We start from the raw sequence: 19,414 nt of genomic DNA, 5'->3' as shown, positions 1-19,414 counted from the left end.
TCAGGTATCATGTTGTTGTCCTGTGTCATGGAGATCCTATAGTTTTAGATCAATAGGGAAAGCCCTATTAATGTACTCCAGCAGTTAATCATGGGATAGATGTTGGAATGGGCATACTCAAAGCCTTGAATCTGGGCCTGAAAGGTATCTGAGCTGGTCAGCCCACCAGCTCTTTACCATCCACATCCATGGGGCAGGATGTTCTGCACTCCCTGAGCTGGCTTATCCAATGCCACAACCACCAGGGGACAGAACCAGCTCTCTCACTCCAATGCCCTTCAGGCTAGCTCATCTGTGACTAGGCCATAAGAAACATTTCTACTGCCTAAGTGAAGCACAGGGACCACTCTCCTAAGCACTGAAACTTGCTAGGGGCTGTGTCATCTCTGCCCTCATGTCCCCAAGATCAGTTTTCCCACAATGCCCAGGCAAGAGGATGAGGCCAATTCTACACAGCCCTCAGGAATCTCCATGTCTATTGGCAAGCAACAGACACAAGGGATGTCTGCCTGTTACTTTTTCTTAACACACCCTTCTTGGTGCTAGGCCACTGACCGAGAAATGGCCTCTGATGGAGGTCAGAACCCTACCATGTTCCAACGTGGCATTCCACAGCTACTCACATCAGGCTGTTCCTCACTACCCTTAAGTCAACACTTCTGCCTTTCTTCATGTGTACTCATCCTTCTGCCGTTCTTTCTCTTCTATTTGTCTACCACTTACTTGCTCCTCTTAGTGCCACTTGAGAGTCTTTGCATGTCTGGGATCATCTCAGGAGTGGTCTCTAGAGTACTATGCCCTGATTGTGCATTATGTCACAAGGAAGGGCTCATATCTAGCATAGTCTGTTCACCCAGTCCCGTGAGGTTCCAAACTGGTGGTTATCTCAGACTAGCTCTCTAGCTATGAACAACAGTGTGGAACAGGTAACCCTCTTGGGCTCACTCACCCATGGCCCCAGGTGATATAGTCTCGGGCTCACTTTCACGGGGTTGCATGGTTCTCAGTGGGTTATTCCTGTCTCTGACTCACTCCCTGCTATGGGAATTAGTCCAGGTTTACACAGAGATGATCTAGTGGTCCTCTCAGTCTAGCTGCCTGTCTAGGCCCCCTGACACTGTACTGGTGGTTATCTCAGGTTTGTTCTTTTGTTTTTCTTTTTTCAGGGAGTGTTTGGCTAACTATCAATTAGATTTCCACCAGTCAGAACACTAAGCATAGACCTAATCTCTTTCCTCACTGCCGCCTATTGATGTACTTTTTGATACAGTAGTCCCAATACCTCTAGGGGTATGATTTATATGTTAATTAATAAATCTTTTTTGTATTCTTACAAATCTCTGTTTCTTATAATGAGAGAGTAATATTTATCAAGTATACAGCTCTGTTAAAACTTCTAATTATGTGACACCTATCTCCTGACTTGGCTTATGTGTGACCATTCCAAGACCTCTGTGCTTGCTATGGGCTTTCAGCATGGGAACAGAGGCTGATAGTCTTGTCAATTTCTTTGACCTTTGGTGAAAAGTGTGCTTTTTGACATACATCTATGAATTAGTGAACAGTTGTTAGGTGAAGATCAATTGAACCTGGATTTCATATTATATCACTTTCCAAAGCGTGGGATGTATAATGTAATAGAGTGTCTCTTTGTGCTGAAGGATATCTCAGTTGATAAACTGTTTGCTTTGTAAACATGAGGGACAGAGTATGATCCCCAGAATGTATGAAGGCTAGTTGGCTTATGGCCTCTTTTAATCCTCAGGGTGAGCAGGTATTGATAGGTAGAGCCTTGAAGCTCTTTGGCCAGCCAGCTTAGTCAAATAGCGAGGAGAGAACAAAATTAAAAATACTAAGAAAAAGGGGTTGGGGATTTAGCTCAGTGGTAGAGCGCTTGCCTAGCTAGCGAAAAGCCCTGGGTTCGGTCCTCAGCTCCGAAAAAGAGAAAAAAAGAAAAAAAACCTAAGAAACAGTCTTTGAATTATTACCCTTCTTGAATATAAGTACACAAATATATGCATATATGTGTGCTTTGCACGCATGCACGCACACACACACACACAAACAATATCTCCCCAAATTAGTGTCATCATATTTATTGTTAAAATGTATAAAAGCATGTGTATATTTTAAATTCACTAGCCAAATATGTGTTGAACCCTGATGTCATTGGACAGTTGCAACGATATAGTGTCATATGACACACATCTGTGGATCTTAGAGGTTCTTTTGCATAGTGAAGATAGAACAATGTTTTGATTATTTTTAGTTTACTGTGGTCACATACAGGCAGAATTCAAATCAAAAAAGACCACAGACAGAGTTTTGGATAGATGTAATCCTGATATGGGCTAAGAATGAGTAAATGAATGGATGAACTATAATAAAGTATGGGCATATGATGGTTAGCTTTAACAATCAACTTCAAACAATGTACAATAACCTAAGAAGAGAGTCTCACTGAGGGATTGTCAATATTGGGTTGGCCAGAAGACTTGTTTGTAGAGATCATCTTAAGTTAACTGTAATGGAAATACCCATCCCACTGTGGTACAATCATTGTCTAAACAGGGTTTCCTTACCTTACTTAGGCTGCCATTTCTGTGATAAACACCATAAGAAAAGGGTTTTGTTCAGCTTAAAGTTATAGTTCTTCATGAAGAAAAGTGAGAGCAGGAACTCAAGTTATAAAGCTAGAAGTAGGAATTGAAGAGAGGCAATGGAGGAGTACTGATTATAGGCATGTTCTCATGGCTTGATGAGCCTTTTTAATGCCACATGGGACAAATATTCTGACAGTGAACTGGACTTTTCCATATCAACCATTAATACAGCAAATGCCCTATAGGACTCTTTACATTCCAGTCTGGGGTGGCATTTTCTCCATTGAGGTTCCTGCTTTAAAAATGACAATATTTTGTGACCATTGACATAAAATACAACCAGAATAGTTTATGAACTATTTGAGTGGAAAAATCAAGCAGAATATAAGCAACACATTGAGGTGAAAATGTATATTTTTTTGCATTGTTGGTTATGGATATGAGGTTACTAGCTTCTTCAAGTTCCAACAACTATGATTTCTTTTTAGTGATGGACTGTGACCTAGAATTGTGAGCTAAAATAAGTCCTTTATTACTTATGTTACTTTCTTGCCAGGGTATTTTTGCAGCAACAGAAATGAAACTGAAATATGGTACAAGTCCTTAAAGTACCAGAATACTAAGCTGTAAAACCTTTTGGGTCTATATAGGAAGGAAAGGAAGAAATAGGAGAAGTGGGGTTACCTATGAGCTACTGACTCCTTCAGCGTGATATTCAGAATCAAGTAGAGTTTCCCTTTATGTCTTTCCAGCCATCTATGAGCAATCCTGTGAGGTATATAGACACAGAGGGAACAAAGCTGGGTTCTTCTATGTTGACTCTGATGGCAGCGGCCCACTAGGACCACTACAGGTGTACTGCAATGTTACTGGTAAGAGCCATGTTTTCTAAGCCTTCTCCTCTTCCTCCTCCTCCTCCTCCTCCTCCTCCTCCTCCTCCTCCTCCTCTTCCTCCTCCTCTTCTTCTTTTGAGTTAAGTTAAACTTTACTTTTTTCTATACTTTTTTTCTTTTATTAGATAATTTTATTTAAATTTCGAATGTTATTCCTTTTCCTGGACATAAGCCCCCCATCCCATCCCCCTACCCCTTCTCCTACAAGGTTGTTCTCCTCCCGATCTATTCTGCCTCCCAACATTCACCTACACTGGGGGGTCCAACTTTCGCAGGATCAAGGGCTTCTATTTTCATTGGTGCTCAACAAGGTCGTCCTCTGCTACTTATACAGCTGGAGTCGTGGGTCAGTCCACGGGTAATCTTTGGGTAGTGGTTTAGGCCCTGGGACCTCTGGTTGGTTGGCATTCTTTTTCTTATGGAGTTGCAAGCCCCTTCAAGTCTTTCGATTCTTTTTCTATTTTCTCCAACATGGGTCCCATTCTCCGTTCAATGGTTTGCTGCTAGCATCTGCCTCTGTATTAGACATGCTCTGGATTTGTCTCTCAGGAGACATCTGTATCCAGCTCCTGTCAGCATGCACTTCTTAGCTTCATCAATCTTATCTAGTTTTGGTGAAGATATATATACCACACGTGGGACAGGCTCTGACTGGTTGTTCCTTCAGCCCCTAATCCAAAATTTGCCTCAATATTCCCTCTTACAAATATTTTTGTTCCCTCTTTTAAGAAAAAGTGAAGTGTCTGCACTTTGGTCATCCTTCTTCTTGAGCTTCCTCTGGTCTGTGGATTGTATCTTGGGTAATTTGAACTTTTGGGCTAATATCCACTAAGTCTTCTTAACTGAATAACTGCTGGTATGAGATAAAAGGGAGTTTTTGGAAAGGTATTCTGAGCAGAAAAAAACCAACAGGACTAGCTTCATGGGGGAAATGCTATCTTCAAAAATAATAGAAATTATATTAATTCAATACAAAATGTAGAGGGATCTTGGTCACATGACAGTATTCCCTGAGAGAGTAAGGAATTACCAAATGTTCTTTATAAGGCTTAGAAAAGCTTTTCTAGTAAAGCCGAACAACAGAAGGAAATGGAGATAGAAAAATATAAGCACACACACACACACAAAGTCATGAACATCAGTGGAAAGTCCTGATTGACAAAGTAGAACTCCATTCATATGGAATTTGTATCTGGCCAAATCCCACCATCTTGTGATTTAGAAGTTCTTCAGCGAAATGAGAAGGAGATTACACACCAAGAAACTCTGAGGATCACAGATAATCAGGTATTTTGAACCAGCTAGTGAGGACATAAAAGCATCATTTACCTCAAAATCATAAGATATAGTTGTTTCTAGAGGAGAGTGGCCTAGAAATATAGATTTAAGTTACCACAAATTCCTTGTTTCATTTTGCTAATGTTTAAAGATTTTTTTGTGGCAATTAGAAGTCAAGATACTAATCAGACACCAGGTGGGGGAATTTAAGTAAGCAGGACCTACTTGCTCTGACCCTCATATGTGGTCTGATGACTTCCTTAGCCTTTGGTCTCATAAATATAGTGGTATCTTTATACATTTCAAGAGAAATTGTCAGATAATCATAAGAATGTTAGGTTATGCACAGAAATTGTCAATAAACTGCTGTTTAATACTGTTCAATATGCAAACATATATGACAGTAAACTCAGGAACAGGACCACAAGATGTTGAAGACCCAACACAATGGAATTGTGCAAGAAGTTATGACAATGTATGTCCCTCATTTCTGAATGCAAAACCCAGACTCTGGCTGCGAAAAGTGCTTGTTATCTTAGTTTCTGTAGCACTTCATACAGTGAAGAATGGTTACATGTTATTTACTTTGTAGTTGCCTTAGAGCAGAAACTGTGTTCCTTAATATGGTTGTTGTTACCTATTTCTGCAGAACAATCTACTCTAGGACTGGACTTCTCAAAAGTATCAATGTCTTGATACTTTTCAAAACATTACTCACACTTGAGTTCTTAGATAAAAAATACATTATTCCAGGCTAACTTAAGGACTTCTGATACACAAAATTCATTTGTCCTAAGCTTTCTAAAGTATTTAGATAAAAATTGTCTCTGGTCCATGATTTACAAAAATTATGTTCTTTGGCTATAATAGAAGGCAAAAGGGAAAAATACTTAACGCTCTGACTTGTTTCCTGGAGTTCTGGGAGAGTTGGTAACTGCTAGTTAATATAGACATTTCAGGAAACTCAATTGTATCTTACAAATATTATCTCTGTTAATTCTATAAGAAAAACCCTAAGCAAATAGCTTTATAAAATTCTCCATCTTATATGGAAGAAAGCATATATGAGTAAGTCATGGCTTGGGATTCTTTTCTAAATAATTAAATACAACTGTTCTCTTATAAAATGGCAGATATTTCATGTGTCTTTAATTTTTACAGCATCTCTGGGTTTCTGCTGAACTTAGTTTGAGGCGACTAGTGTCCCAGAATACAGCAACCTCCAAATGTACCCAGAGTTAGTAGATTCCAGGGGCTTGTCTTGAGAGTTCAAATAAAAATGTTCAGAAACCAAAGATGGCTTTAAAGAGAAGTTTATTTTAGATCTATAAGTGGAACATATATATATATATATATACCTATATATATACACACACATATATATATACACACGCATATATATATATATATATATATATATATATATATATATATATATATATATATATGGGGAGAGAGAGAGAGAAGGGGAGACAGAGGTAGAGAGGGAGAGAGCAGAGATGCTTCACAATATAAATATATACCCGGGGAACTACTAGGCTGAAATGTTATAATGGACATACACCTAAAACACGTATTCTGATGGTAGAGATTTTACGTTCTGAAGTCATCCATCACGGTATGCCTAGACATCTTAGGCAATTCTAAAAACCTGTCAGTGTTGCTGTTAATATTAACCCTAACCCACATGAAATACAAGTTTTTCTAAACTAGTAGTCTTGTAACAGTGATCTGACCTAAGTTAGTGATTATAGATTGAATCCTCATTACTCTCAGTTGTCCATAGTATTAAAAGCTACATATCTAATGTCAACAAAGAGATAAAACAATAAAGTCTTCACCTGTATTAAATGGCCATGCTATTTCAAGACTCTAGGAATCTGGAGAAAAGCTTTCTTGAAAAAAAAAAACTTATCAGGATGAAACACAATTAGTTTGAGAATCTCTGACACCATTTTCCTTAGATCGTAGTTAGTTCAAGTACTTTTGAAATATTTTTTCTTAGAAAGAAGATTGTAGTTAGATTGTGAATATTTGTTAACAGATACTTGAATACTTATTAAAATACATTTATTTCCCAACTGCACATTTTTTTCTGTTGCTCAGTAAATTGCATACTTATGTACAAAGTTGTTTATGGAGAGGCATTCAAATCACACATTCCCTTCCCATTTTTGTAGAGCCAAAGCGAGTTTCACATGTGGAAGGCAATAGAAAAGTGTTATAGGAAACTTGCAGAAAATGCTTAGGTTAATTACTAAGTCAAAACTTGTTCTCCATTCTCAAATAGTTCCTAAGCAATTTCCAAGCTCCCTTTATATTCTTCCAATCTTACCCCCCAGCAATTATGATGCTCCAATTCTCTCTGCTTGGTAGAAGCCTCTATTTTTTTTCCAATCTTATGATTTTATTTGCATGTTCATTCTATATCAGTCTAAACACAATATATGTATCAAGATTTTAGTACATATAGTTAATAAACTAATATTTACTAACAATTATTTTACAAATATAACATGACAACCAGTGCTACACTCAGACATGTTTAGATATTTTCTTCATTTTTCTCTTATACATTAAAAACTCATCAAAGCATACAAAATGTAATACATATATAGCTGAATTCTCTCCAATATTTCTACCCATAATTTTACAATGTGATTGAGATAATAGATTATAATTTCAGCTACTGACAACAAGGAAGAACTGTGTTCACACAGTTTGGCTTTCATTGTTATTCTTGTACCTGAAGTTTACTCATTGTTTGTACACTTTCTGTCAGTATAAGGAGAATCATTGAAATCATGAGTATACACTCACAGGCATCTCTTTTTCTTTATACTTTGAATATATGTACAGTGATGGAGAAATGTATTATAGACCAAATAAATAGAACTTATTTGTTTGTAATGCATTTTTATGCTAGCATATTCCTACTGATTCCTAACCCAGCAATCTACTTCTAACATACACAACAGGCAAACACTTATGTATTTGTGCTGTCAAGAAAGAATACACATTCCTGTGAAGACACAGCAAACACACAAACATACAAATGTAGACACATACATATATACACATATGTGAAGGCACACAGAAATATACACAGGAGAAAAATGTGCTATTTCCATTGTTCTACCAAAGACTTGCACAAGAATAAGATATGCCAAGGTCTCAGATTTCTTTTTCTTAAATCATCAGTTCTTAGTCACGATTGCAAAATTACTCTTTTTCAGGTAAAGATGAGACAGTATGATCAGTAAGGTCCTTGCTTTGGGAGCATGAGGGTCTAGTTTTGATTTCTCACACACTTGTAAAATTCCAACTCTTCTGGCACACAACACTGAGGAGGTAACTGGCGAGTTGGGTGGATTCCCAGAGCTCACTAACAAACTCTGGCATCCACATATCAATAGCGTGTGCACTTGTGTCCTTATACTCTTATCCAGCACCAAAATACTGTTGCCGAAAGTTGCCACTTGAACTGAGACTATACACTGAATATCTATAAAATATTTTACTGGGAAGGACGTATCATTGAAGGAGTGAGAATAATGTCTTTAACAAAGATACTGAGTAGTTGAAACAGGATAGCCATTATAGCTATGTAGAATGAAAGCACTCATCTGTTGAGAAGTGTTTTATATTACAGAAGACCTAGAATAAGTAGTCTTTTATTGTCTGCACTCATATGGGTTGGGCTATTGCTCTAGACTAGTGATGATGAGGCAATGGGAATAGAGAAACAATTTTGATATTGGAGTCTGGAGATGTCTCAGTCTTCAATATTCCATGCTATACAAGCATAGAAGCTGAGTGGGGATCCCCATTGTTTCCATAGAAACCAGTGTAAATGTCCAGATTTGTAATTTCAGTTCTAGAGGATATATAAAAGCAGATCTCTGAAGCTCATTGCCTCACCAAAATCACTGATCAACGAATATAGATTCAGTGAGACTATGTTTCATGAATCAAGAATCTACCAGTTGCCACCCCACATGCACACACACATGTGCCCATGCTGCAGTTTGTGTGTGTGTGTGTGTGTGTGTTTAAAAGAGACAAAGAGACAGAGAGAAAGAAAGAAAAGGACACACAGAGAGGCAGATAGAGAGAAAAAGAGGGAGAGTATTAATAAAGCTCCAAATTTTTTTTATCAACTAGTACTGAAGTCTTTTCTATGACAAACCTACAAATCCCAGTTTTGCCCAAGTTGAATGCCCTAAGAGAGTAGAGCAGTGCTTCAGGCTGCTAGTGGTAAAAGGATAGTACTCTGCCTCTCTTCCTTCATCACTGATAGAAGTACTATATCTCCCTTCACATCTGTTCTGACAGACACTCTCTATTGTTTCTTATATTTGATCTGTTTAGTGGACAATAGGCAGGAAAACAAGCCAGCCATTCACAAGAAAGTGAACCAAGGTATATTGAAGAAGAGCCTTACCTATTAGTTACAGAAAACAATTATAGTTGGAAAAATATAAAACTTCAAAGGATGCATTATATATAGACAGTATTTTGAAAATCTTAGCTGAGGAGGACAATTTTTACATCTTCACATTGATGCCTTTCAGACATATTTAAGGATGGCTAGAAGCTTGGAATTTACAAAGACAAAGCTGGAAAAGGATGAGTTGTATTAGCCAAGTTCATGTTTTTGAAGAATAATTTCTTCTTTGGGTAAAGTTGGAGTCAAGGTGAAGAGTACTGACTATTTGGACATTATTACTACAAACACAAAAAGATGACAAATTAATTCTGGGAAGATTGGAAACTGTACCATAGTTCTTACTCTGTCTCTCTTTTGGTCTGTGTTTGAGGCAGGGCAGACACTTTTTCACCAGATCTATTTTACTTGTGTGTATATGAGTGCTTTTGAAGGAATAGAATCAGAGAACAACTTTCAGCAGTCAAATTTTCCCTTTTACCATGTGCAACCCAGTAATTTAGCTTGAAAACAAGGGCTTTTCACTTTATGCTACCTCAGTGATTCCTTACAATGATACTTAACAAAAATTGTAAACAGGGTTATTTGGAGGTACTGAGGTACTGAGAAAGAACAGGGTATATCCAGATATGACTGTGGACTACTCATGAACAGTAACTATTGAGTACGTTACCATTGGCCTAATAGATTATTTTTGTAGCTCTCAGGATACATCTGAAAAGACTTAAAAGACCCTATCCACAGTTCTCTCTTCTGAGAAGTCAAATTGTAGAGGGGCTATAGATATTTTGCGGGTATATTATAATTGGAAAACCTAATATCAGGAGTTTTTCAAGTTACATAAATTTTTTTTTGGTGAGAAACTTGGAAAATTGCAGCTTTTCAACAGGAAGAAGGAAAGTCTTCAACAGCTATCCATTGTACTGAAGTTCTGGCTTCTCCAAGCCTTATCCAGACTCCGAGGTGAGGAGCACTTATCACATCTCATGTTTTTTTTTATATATTTTCTTGACTTTCTATCCTGCCTCACTTTCCTCACTGTATCTACCTTCCCTGAAGTCAGGACCAGTGTCTTCATTGGTACTTGACTTAGCTCATCCTCAGAAAATTTTCAAACCTGATTTCCTGGTAGAGATTCACTCATGGGTGGTAATGTGCTGCGGCTCACTTGCAGTTTAATTGCTTGGAATAATAATAGTGGGGTTACTTCTTTATATATTGCAGCTTCAATTGTGGCTTACATTTCAGAGGAACAATTTGATTTCTGTAATTAAGGGTTTTCCAAAGAGCTCTAAGATGTCCATCCTTCAGTTAACTCTCTATTCATCACATTGTTACTGAAACAGTGGACCACATAGTGCTTCCAGAAGGCTTGTCTGTCAAGCTAAGTCATGCAGTGGATCTTATCTCTATATACCAGAAGTCTCTCTGGTTTGAAGTGGTCTCTCAGGGATAGCAGAAGACATAATTTCCTGCTAAATTGATCCATTAAACAAAACTTCTAAGTCATAAAACTGTGGCATTACCCTGAAATTGAAACACTGTTACCTCCAAATGCCCAAGAATTTTAACAACCGCTTTGAGAAATTCCTTTCACACCTCAATTTAACATGGTCTGTTAAGTTCAACCACACTGGAGCGGAAGAATGAGGTGAAGAACCCTGACCTCCTCAGATTTTTAAGCATTGGACTGTTATGCTTCTCCTCTATATTTACCCACAAATTTCCCAAATTCTTTATTAATCTCTAATTTATTTACCTATTTGTCAACTCTTATTTATGTTCTTGCATATTTCAAATATACTTGTTTATGCATTATTCATTAATGTAGAAGTTAATTTATGCAAATTACATTCTAATGTTGTTTGGACTTGGAACCAAAGTTCAAACAGTGAATTAATCTATTTTTATCATTAAGAAATCATTATTGTAAATACATTAGATATTAAAATAAATGAACATTTTAAAAAATATAATAATTGTGTTTGTCCATCTATATTTCTTTGCGTGTTTGTGTGTGTCTGCGTGTGTTTTTCTTCATGTGGAGGCTAGAAGATTGTTCCTTTGTTGCCACCCACCACTGATTTAAACAAATAAACTTCATTTCTCATTGTCCTACTGATTAATAATTCACCTGGACTCACTGGCCATTACCTCTTGGAGTTGTTTTGTTTGTTTCAACCTAGCAATAGCATATTTGACTTTTCTTAAATGTTTCTACTGATGGAACTCTGGTCTTTGCACTCAGTAGGAAAACACTTTACCAAGAAAGTTATGACCTCAAACCTCAGATTATTTTGTGAATCTCTCAATAAATTATGTATTTATTAATTTTTATTTACTTGATTTCCCATTCACTTTTATGAGTTGAGGATTTTATTCATTATTCCTTTGGTCAATTATGCAAATGTTAATTCACACAAATTATATTCTAATATTGACTGAGTTGAGCACCAAAATCACAAAGTGAATACATCTATTCTTGCCCACAAAATAATTTTTTGAGAGAAGAGAAGTGCAGTTCACAGATGTTTTAGATTCATTGTGAAAAATTTAAAAGCAATTGATGGAACAGAAATAGAACTCAGGAGGAAGGGAATGTGGAGAGATATACAAAGGAAACAAGAACCATGATCATTCAAGGTATTTTTGACTACCTGCTTTTGAGCTATCTTTTGTCTGGGGTTTTATGTGTATGTGGTATATTTTTGTATGATTATACATACACAAGTATACAAGCATGTGTGAGCAGAAGTATGCCCAAATGTAAGAAAAAGAGTGATTATAAAGTGCCCAAATGGCCCTGACCACAAATAAGCACAGTTGGCAATATATGGCTTTTAATGTGGATAATGCAGATTTAAAGTTAGGTCCTCAGCTTGACCAACAGGTACCATTTGCCCACTTAGTCAAGTCCTCAGCCCCTGAGCTGACCATGTAGTAGAAATAGCTGTTTGTTACAGAGCAGTAAATATCCTGAAGTGCCATGTTATGCATTTCACAGTGGAAGTGACACTGTTTCACATCCCCTGTGTGAAGAAGTTGCATTCTCTCTGTTTTAATGAGAAAAGTATAGTAATCTCATGTGTTAGACACCTCGCCTCTAGTTGAATCTACCCCTGAAATTGTGAGGGTGTAACTGGGATGCCTAAGGCCTAAAGGCTGTTTCACAGTGAGTCTGACATACACAGTGGTACTGTGCTCTAACATGTAACATTCAACTTACACTTTTCCTTCCATGTGTCACCAATCCCTCAGAAAGGACAGCAAGGAAGAGAGATCTACAGTGCCCACTGTACATTCCTCTCTACCACTTTCTCCTTTTGTAAGATGGATGTGATCAGTTTTTGAGGAGCAAATAAAAAGAATATAAAGCTGAGGTACTTAATAGACAATTATCTATAATGGAAGAACTGAGCGGGGAGTTTAAAATATCATTATCTAGCTCTGTTCCTGGCACTGTTTATTCATTAAGTGGGAATGTGTGTCAGAAACACTATGTTCATTGTGCTTTAATGCTTAATGTTGATTGTCAAAGTGTTAGTCTACTATCACTTAGGGAAAAATGTACATATCTGTGTGAAGTTTTCTAGACTGCAATCAATGTCAGCTCACCCATCTCAAAGAATGAGTTTTATTGGCAGCTTATGACTTTTGTGAAAGGGGAAGCAGATAAACACTTCACCTGGGAATACTTATTTCCATTGTTTTTATCTTCTGCAGATTGTTTTTGTGTTACTACTACAAAATACCTAAGGTCAAATATTTCTAAAGCAAATAAGTTTTTTTTTTAGGCCATTGATTGTGTTGCCTAAAAATGGTTTGCTTCTTTATCCTAAGTTTGACAAATGTCAGTGACATGATATGTGTGGAAGATAGGACACAGCATGCAAGAGAGAAGCAAAAAGGTGTGTCCATGTAGTAAAATTTTCTTTGTACCTTTCTCTGGTCATTTCACTCATGTGAGAGGGAAATATTTCTCTTATGGGAAATTACAATTAGTCTACCTCAAACCTAATCACATCTTTTAAGTTCAAAATCATCTAAAATATCATCCTACTTGCGGTATATCACACTAGGAAAACGAATATATCGCACACGATCCTTTTGGGGACAAATCATTTCTAATGCCAAGTATGACCTCTTGACAAAGAATCTCCAGCCTACCTTGCACTCTTAGCATGAAAGTGTTTGCAAGTAATTTCCATCTGTCTGTCTATCTGGCTAAATATGTTGACTACTTCTAGAATTAGAGTTATATACATTTTGCATATGTTCATATATTTGAATACTTCGTGCTGTTTGGGGAGGCTCTGGAAATCAAAAAGTAAAAGGTTTCTTGTGGCTACTTGGGAAAAGGTCTTAAAGTTTGTATTTCAGCCTCCCTGTTGTCATTTCTTTATGCTTTTTCGTTTGTTTGTTTTGTTTTGCTTTTTCTTCTTTTTTTTTTTTTTTTACTAAATTGGGTTTTTTTTTTTACATTTCAAATGATATTCCCTTTCCCAGTTATAAGGCTTCAGCCCCCAAACCTCTCTCCCTCCCCTTCTATATGGGTATTCCCCTCCCCATTCACCCCACACTATCGCTCCCCCCACAACAATGCCATACACTGGGGGCCCAGCCTTGGCAGGACCATGGGCTGTCCCTTCCACTGGTGCCCTTCAAGGCTATTCATTTCTACTTAGGAATTTGGAGGCCAGGGTAAGTCCATGTATAGTCTTTGGGTAGTGGCTTAGTCCCTGGAAGCTCTGGTTGCTTGGAACTGTTGTTCTTATGGTGTCACAAGCACTTTCAACTCTTTCAGTAGTTTCTATGATTCCTCCAACAGGGCTCTGGTTCTTGGTTCAGTGCTTTGCTGCTGGCATTCTACTCTGTATTTGATATTTTCTGGCTGTTTGTCTCAGGAGATATCTACATCTGGTTCCTGTCAGCCTGCACTTATTAGCTTCATCCATCTTATCTAGTTTTGATGGTTATATAGGTAAGGGCCACATGTGGGGCAGGCTCTGAAAGGCTGTTTCTTCAGTTCCTGTTCTAAACTTTCCCTCCCTATTCCCTCCTATGGGTATTTTTGTTCCCCTTTTAAAGAAAGAGTGAAGCATCCACATTTTGATCATCATTCTTGAGTTTCATGTGGTCTAAGCATCTTGGGTAAATCGAGCATTTGGGCTAATATCCACTTACCAATAAGTGAATATCACGTGTGTTTTTCTGTGATTCTGTTACCTCACTCAGGATGATATTTTCTGGTTACATCCATTTGCCTAAGAATTTCATGAAGTCATTGTTTTAGATAGCTGAGTTGTACTCCATTGTGTAGATGTACTACATTTTCTGTATTCATTAATGTGTTGAAGGACATCTGGGTTCTTGCCAGCTTCTGGCTATTATAAATAAGGCTGCTATGAACATAGTGGAGCATGTGTCCTTGTTGTATGTTGGAGAATATTTTGGGTATATGCCCAAGAGAGGTATTGCTGAGTCTTCAGGTATTGGGATATCCATTTTTCTGCGGAAGCTCAAGACTGATTTCCAGAATGGTTGTACCAGTCTGCAATCCCACCAACAACGGAGGAGTGTTCCTCATTCTCCACATCCTCGCCAGCATCTGGTGTCACCTGAGTTTTTGACCTTAGCCATTCTGACTGTTGTGAGGTAGAATCTCAGGGGTTTTATTGATTTGCATTTCCCCAATGACTAAAGATGTTGAACATTTCTTTAGGTGCTTCTCAGCAATTGATATTCCTCACTTGTGAATTCTTTGTTTAGCTCTGTACCCCATTTTTAATAGGGTACTTTGTCCCTCGGCAGTCTAACTTCATGAGTTCTTTGTATATTTTGGATATTAACCGCCTATCAGTTGTAGGATTCCTAAAGATCTTTTCTCAATCTGTTGATTGTCATTTTGTCCTAATGACAGTGTCCTTTGCCATACAAAAGCCTTGTAGTTTTATGAGATCCTATTTGTCGATTCTTGATCTTAGAGCATGAGCCATTGGTGTTCGAGACTCTTCCCTATTTTTTCTTCTATTAGTTTGAGTGTATCTCATTTGATGTGGATGTCTTTGATCCACTTTAATTTAAGCTGTGTACAGGGCTATAAAAATGGATCGATTTGCATTCTTCTACATGCTGACTTCCAGTTGAACCAGCATCATTTGCTGAAAATGTTATCTTTTTTCCATTGGATGGTTTTGGCTCCTTTGTCAAAAAACAAGTGACCATAGGTGTGTGGGTTCATTTCTGGGTCTTCAATTCTATTCCACTTGTCTATCTGCCTGTCTCTGTACCAATACCATACAGTTTTTATCACCATGGCTGTGTAATACTTCTTGAGGTCAAGCACAGTAAATCCACCAGAAGTTCTTTTATTGTTTAGGATAGTTTTAGCTATCCTGGGTTTTTGTTATTCCAGATGAATTTGCAAATTGTTCTGTCTAACTCTATGAAGAATTGGATTGGAATTTTGATGAGTATTGCATTGAATCTGTAGATTGCTTTTGGTAAAATGGCCATTTTTACTGTATTAATCCAGCCAATCCATGATAATAGGAGATCTTGCCATCTTCTGAGATCTTCTTCAATTTATTTCTTCAGAAACTTTAAGCACTTATAATACAGATTTTTCACTTGCTTGTTTAAAGTCACACCGAGGTATTTTGTAATATTTGGGACTCTTATGAAGGGTTTTGTTTACCTAATTTCTTTCTCGGCCTCTTTTTCTTTTGTGTAGATGAAGGCTACTGGTTTGTTTGAGGTAATTTTATACCCAGCTACTTTATGGAAGGTGTTTATCAGGCTTAGTAGTTCTATGGTGGAACATTTTGGGTCACTTAAGGATACTATTATAATCATCTGCAAGTAGTGATATTGTGATTTCTTCCTTTCCAATTTGTATGTCATTGACCTCCTTTTGTTGTCTGGTTTCTCTAGCTAGGACTTCAAGAACTATATTGCATAAGTAGGAAGAGAGTGGGCAGCCTTGTTTATGGCCTGATTTTAGTGGAATTGCTTCAAGTTTCTCTCCGTTTAGTTTAATGTTAGCTATTGGATTGCTGTATGTAGCTTTTACTATGTTTAGGTATAGGTCTTAAATCCTTGTTCTTTCCAGGACTTTTATCATGAAGAGGTGTTGAATTTTGTCAAATGCTTTCTCAGCATCTAATGAAATGTTCATGGGATTTTTATCTTTGAGTTTGTTTATATAGTTGATTACATCTATGATTTTCCATATATTAAACTATCCCTGCATTGCTGGGATAAAGCCTACTTGATCACGATGGAAGATCGTTTTGATATGTTCTGGGATTCGGTTTGAAAAAAATTTTATTGAGTATTTTTGCGTCAATTTTCGTAAGGAGAAGTCTCCTTTCTCTTGTGTCCAGAGGCACTATGCAGTTTCCTCTTGGGCCAGGGATTTGGGCAAAGGTGGGCAGAAATGGCAGTCTCTCCTGCCCTACAGTCTCAAGGTTGCCTGCACTTCTGAGTGTTCAGCTCTCTCTCCCATGGTGTTTGGAAACAAGAAGTTGTGGGCCAGTATCAGAGAGTTCAGGTGCCAGCTAGAAACCAGAAGTGCCCGGTCCCAGAAAAATTCTGTCTTTGTGTTTCCTGCGTCCACCAGGCAGGTCACTTGGAGCAGAAAAGTTGGTCTTACCTCTGGTATCAGGTGTGTAGTCACTCCTTGGGGCTGGCTTTCAGCTCCCCATGAGGGCAGCCACCAGAAGGGGCCTGCTCCTACTTCTCCTAGGTCCCTGTCTGCAGAAGTCACATATGGCACAGGGCATTTTCCTTTGAGTTGGAAATGTGGGCAGAGAGGAGTCTCCTCTGGTTTCACAAGAGTGTTTACCCCTATGAATATCTAGCTTCCCCCACCCCATGGGATTTGTGTGCAGGGAACTCTTTGACCAGTTCAGTTCAGATCCGGTTGCAGTCTGGACCATGGGGCTCCAGCAGCTTGACTGCTCCTATACTCCTTTGTCCAGTGGCACTATGCAGTTTCCTCTTGAGCCAGGGATTTGGGCATATGTGGGCAAGTGTCAGTCTCTCTTGTCCCACAGACTCAGAATTGCTCACACTTCTGGGTGTTCAGCTCTCTCTCTCATGAGATTTAGGAGCAGGGAGATGTGGGCCAGGATCAGAGAGATTCAGGCGCAAGCTAACTCTTTCTGCTTTTTGATTACTGTGATTATATAGTCTCATGCACCCAGTGCCACCTCTTCCCTATCATTGTGGATGAAATCCATGAGCTAAATAAGCTCCTCCTCCCTTATGCTGCTTCATGCAGGTATTTTATCACAGAGACAAGAAAATATAAATTAATACACAGTCAATGCAGGCATTTCCAAGCTGTGAGAACATTGTCCCTTTTGTCTCTTGTATTTTATCTCCCTTTACTTTCATGAATTTCCATTTTCATTTTTATCCCAAGCTCTTATGAAGTGCTTTGTCCAGGAATATATTTATGACCTGTTGATCACATCATGTAGCTAAAAGACTTCTACTAAACCCAAATCAATTTTTAATGCTCTGGGTCTGTTTGAATCTAAACTGAGATTTTCTAGCTTTGTCATGATTCTTCAATTAGGTGATTTCATTTTCCTCCTTTTCAGTGTCTTCCTCTGTTAATTAGTAATAAAAAACTGTAATTTTCTTGTGAAGATGATATGGCATAACACAGGAAACCACAAGAAAAATGACTGCCATTATACTACAAGTATGTAGTAACTTTTTTTTTATTCTTGTTCAGTATTTAAGCAATATTGAAGTTTTCATCTTATTTTTTATTGTTTATTTTTAACAAAGAATTTTTTACCTAGCCTCTCTACTTTCTCTCTTTACCTTTCTCTCTCTTTCTCCCTCTCCCTCTGTTTTATAAATAAGTACTTTTTCACGTGGCTGTGCATGCATATATGGGTAGCCATATATGTATGTATATATGGGTAGCCATATATGTACGCATAAACACACATAAGCCAAATGTCAATATTAAGAGCACTTCTGGATCATCCTACCTTGAGACAGGTGCCTAACTGAATCCAAAGATGATCACGTCCCTTTGGATAGTTGCCTACTGAGCTCCAGGTTCGTCTGTCTCTGCCTGTACTCACTGATTCTGCCCTCTAATACCCAGGTCCTTCAGCTTATGAAGCAAGTACTTTACTAAGTGAGCCATCAAATAGGGTCTCTCTAGACCTGTTTATTTTTATCAGCCTGAATTATCTTTAATTCTTTCATTGTTGTAACACCATATTGGGAGTAAATGAAAGAGAGGAAATATGAATTTTGTTTCTCAGGTCCGGAGCTGTCAATCACTAATGCTGGTGAATCATGGTGTAGCAATGCAGCCTGGTAGTAGCACCGAAGAAAGTACAGCTATTTAATTTTCTCCTTCTTCACTTATATCCCATTCATGCCCTTAGTCAGGGATAATGTATCCCTTCATTCTGGGCCAGTATTTGTTTCTTAATGATCAAGGCTTTTCAGACCATTAAGATTAAAATAAAAATTAACCTTCACAGTCGACATCTATGACATAGACATTTGTGTAAAGTATCCAATAATTATAAAATTTCCTTTGCAGTAGTTTTACCATGCAGTAATTTTCACTCCTTATTCACTGTTAGAACATTGACAAGTAAATTTCTTGGACCATGTCTAACCTTGAAGCCTCTTCTCAGCAGATACCTGGTGTCAGGCTGTTTCTGCTTGAACAGGATTGGGTACATCAACTGGCTGAATCAGTGTACCAGGTCTCTGCATTCTGAGAATGATTTCTCCTGAGACAAATACCTCAGGTGTTTCATGCAAACATCTGCATGTCTTCCTTTGTATTTCTACCATTCCTTTTCATGGTCTATGAAAAAGAAACAAAATCATGACAAGCACTTTTAGCTGATAACCCATCTTACAAACCCAAGTACTAGTTTCAATGATTTACACAGAGTTAGTAATGTCCTTTCATTCAGTTTTGTGTTAATTGTGCATGCTTCTTGGAGCATCCTGCTGCTTTCTACAGCAATGCATTCAGTATATGTTGTTCTCTCAAAAATATTTGACAAATGCCTCAATCTGGGATCCCAGATTGGTAGGGGTATAAGATAGTCATCATACACATTGCCTTTGTAGACAAGAAACAGTCACAGATTAATGCCAGTTTGCAGTTGACACTTTGCCTTTTTATGATGTGTGAAGTA

General features: G+C 37.8%; 1 protein-coding gene and 1 non-coding gene across 2 annotated transcripts in view; one reads left to right on the top strand and one right to left on the bottom strand.

The window, feature by feature from the left end:
- Positions 1 to 8,030, top strand: part of LOC116910936 (contactin-associated protein like 5-2) — a 222,971-nt gene extending 214,941 nt beyond the window's left edge. The window contains exons 8-9 of the mRNA XM_032914680.1: positions 3,356 to 3,475; positions 8,011 to 8,030. Coding sequence (XP_032770571.1) covers positions 3,356 to 3,475; positions 8,011 to 8,030 — 140 coding nt within the window. The remainder of the gene's footprint in view (positions 1 to 3,355; positions 3,476 to 8,010) is intronic.
- On the bottom strand, positions 1,169 to 1,295 carry LOC116911838. The gene has a single exon (XR_004389372.1). It is a non-coding gene; the product is annotated as a small nucleolar RNA SNORA17 (small nucleolar RNA).
- Positions 8,031 to 19,414: the final 11,384 nt, after the last annotated feature.

This window comes from Rattus rattus, chromosome 10, assembly GCF_011064425.1.
Source record: "Rattus rattus isolate New Zealand chromosome 10, Rrattus_CSIRO_v1, whole genome shotgun sequence".
Taxonomy (NCBI): Eukaryota; Metazoa; Chordata; class Mammalia; order Rodentia; family Muridae; genus Rattus; species Rattus rattus.
The sequence above is the reverse complement of the archived record's forward strand: the minus strand, read 5'-3'. Positions and strand labels throughout refer to the sequence as shown.